Source organism: Octopus bimaculoides, chromosome 20, assembly GCF_001194135.2.
Source record: "Octopus bimaculoides isolate UCB-OBI-ISO-001 chromosome 20, ASM119413v2, whole genome shotgun sequence".
Taxonomy (NCBI): Eukaryota; Metazoa; Mollusca; class Cephalopoda; order Octopoda; family Octopodidae; genus Octopus; species Octopus bimaculoides.
Window position 1 is genome coordinate 45,467,579 of NC_069000.1, and position 3,155 is coordinate 45,470,733.

A 3,155-nucleotide genomic window follows, 5' to 3' on the forward strand; every position below is an offset into this window, starting at 1 on the left:
GACCCCGGGATGATGATGATGATGATGATGATGATGATGATGAACAATTAATTAGGCTAGTGGTAATAATATGACATACATGAATGCTATTTATCATTCCATTTGTAAAGGGTACAGGTAGAATTCTACAAGAATCTCTTTTGCGAAGACTGCGAGGTTATCCATAATAATTATAAAGTATTTTCCCGTTCCAGTAAAGAACAACAGAGGCGTCTGTAAATGTTATTAGAAACATTTTCACAGCCTTCGTAAGCTCTGGACATATTTGTGTGTCAGCCTCTCACGATCTACCTTGTTATCTGTGATATACATTGAAAGAAAATCTCTTCGACGCTCTCTAAATTTTTCGCTTCCTTAATCGCTCTATGCCAAGATCTTTCCCTTCTCTCTTACCATCTATCTCTGTCACTGCCTATTTCTCTCTCTACCTCTCTCTATCTATCTGTCAGTCTCTCTCTCTCTCTCTCTCTCTCTCTCTACCTACCTATCTATCTATCTGTTTGTTTGTTTGTCTGTCTGTCTGCCTATCTATCTACCTGGCTGTCTGTCTAAATGTTTATCAATCAATCAATCAATCAATCAATCAATCAATCTATCTATCTATCTATCTGTCTGTCTGTCTGTCTGTCTTTCTATCTGTCCGTCTGTCTGTCTTTGTGTTTGTTTCTTAACCGCTGTATATCAAGAGCTTTCACTTACTCTCTCCCTCTATGTCTGTCTCTGTCTATCTGTCAATCTCTGTCTGTTTATCTTCTCCCTTTCCCCCCTCTCTCTCTTTTCTCTCTCACATTCTTCCTCACCCCCCCTTCTCTGTTTGCCTCTTTATTCTCCTGATTAATAGAGGGTTCTAGTTTCCTGTCCGCAGTGAACTGGAAAGATTGGAGGTAAAAGTGACTGTAACTCCCCCACCCCCATAATAGCGAGAACTTTCTATTGATATCTGCCACAAAACGATCAATTGATAAGGGACCTACTCTAGCTTGGCCCTTACCGTCTCCCTATCTCTAACTCTGCTTTTATGGTCTCTATTAAATGATAGCAAAATATTTTCCTAGATTTCAGACTAACATTTTGTTGACTTTGCTGTTGTTATGTTTTTAATTTTTGCTTTTTTGCTTTATTTTATTTTTTTTTTCTGTGAAATTTTAAAGAAATATACTTTTAGAAATAGAAAACCTTCCTGGGACATATAATACAATGTGTGGTGGTGGGGAGATATATTCTATAAACGACAGAATGCAAACAAACAGAACTGATGCTAAAAGTTATCATTATTTTATCTTACTGTAACTGAAGCGGCACCTCAAACTAATTATTATTATTGTGAGTTTTTCCTCTTTCAGTTTTGTTTCCATTTCTTGCCGAGTGTCTTTCCGACACTTAGGGCAAAGAAATTCACTGTATACATTGAGAGGACATTAAACTAAACACACCAGACTTCATTTTTAACATCAAATAAAGTTATTTAAAAGAAGATAGAAAGAAAATAAATGCCTGGTAATCCTTCTCACAGCGTCAGTGCTCTTCTCTATGCGTGTGAGGTACCGGTTAAAACGATCTTTTGCGCTTCTTGCATGGTTGAAGGCCGGGGATCATCCTCAAATAACTTTCAGTTCCTTTTTTCTTTTTATCAGTCCAAGTGCTCATACAATCCCTGGTATTGTAACTGCCTTGAAATGCCACATTTTATCAGTTTCAATGAGCAAATCTTTATATTTCCCGAGCTTTTCAAATTCTTTTGCCGAGGTATTAATATCCCTCATGTCGATCAAATAAAAAAACTTTATTGTTTTGGTCTTTCACAACAATATTCGGTTTATTAGATCGGATGGTTCTGCCCTGTATGTACTGAAACGTCTGAAAGAATCGTTACATTTTCGCCTCCAGTTACAGGAATGGTGATTATACTACTTGTCAAGTTTGGATTTTATAATGTGGACATAACCAAAAAGTGAAGGAATAAATCTAAAAGTAACGAATGTGTGTGGGGTGGGTGGATAGGTGTACGTGTGCATGTGTGTGAGTTGCTAAAAGAGAAGTAAAACAGTTTTAAATAAATCTAGAAAAAGAAAATATAATGAATGCGAAATAAATAGTAAAATTAATGTTTAATTAAAACAGAGCAGTGTTATAATCTGGTTGTTTAATGATGACAGGAGATTGGCATTCAGTCACACTTCATCTACATACATACACTCACATACACGCAACCTCCATAATGTATATAGATATATATACACACACACACAAAAGCGTACAATTTGTCGCATATCAACGCACACTATACATACTACATACGTATGTAACTTCACGCGCACACACACACACACACACACACATACATACATATATATATATATATATATATATATATATATATATATATATATATATATATATATATATATATATATATATATATACATATATGAACACAAAGTCAAGGTTGACAGTGATTTTGAAGTTTAAGCTTAATTACATCTGCATATATTTATATGTATGTATATGTGTATATTTGTATGCATGTATCACCTTGATTGGAAACATGTAGGGTTGTCGACAGGAAGAGCGTCTGGCCATAGAAAATCTACCTCAGAAATTTTTGTCCAACCCATGCAAAGATGGTAAAGTGGCCACTACTGCTGCGGCTGCAGTTGCTGATGATGATGATATAATGTAAAAATGCTTTTCTTTTTCTCTCTTCAGAAAACGAACCCTCAGCTTATCAAATCGGTGACGTGGACGACAACTTCAGGCAAAAAAAATGGAAATTTGGTTTGAAGAAAAACAGGTAATAATTTTATAAATGTATCGTAATTGGTTTCTTGTGTCTGTAACTTTTCTTTCCTGTTCGAAATACACAGTGTGTGTGTTTATTTGGCAAAAACAAATGGGCAACCCCGAAATACAACAATATCTGTATCCACACACGATTTCACATCAGGAATCTTGCAAAACGAATTGATAAACGTTTCTATATCTGCATGCATATATATATGTGTGTGTGTGTGTCGCGATATCTCAGTTGATAGAGCGTCAGACTGTAGTAAGAATTTATATATATATATATATATATATATATATATATATTAAGGTTTATTTGTTTTAGTTCAGCTATAATAATAAAGATTTTACATTAATCTGATTGCTAACTC

At 34.8% G+C, this 3,155-nt stretch overlaps 1 protein-coding gene across 1 annotated transcript in view; it reads left to right on the top strand.

Annotated features, from left to right (window-relative positions):
- The window catches only part of LOC106870143 (uncharacterized), an 80,367-nt gene that overhangs the window by 69,653 nt on the left and 7,559 nt on the right, over positions 1 to 3,155 (top strand). Inside the window, exon 5 of the mRNA XM_014916141.2 lies at positions 2,707 to 2,791. Coding sequence (XP_014771627.1) covers positions 2,707 to 2,791 — 85 coding nt within the window. The remainder of the gene's footprint in view (positions 1 to 2,706; positions 2,792 to 3,155) is intronic.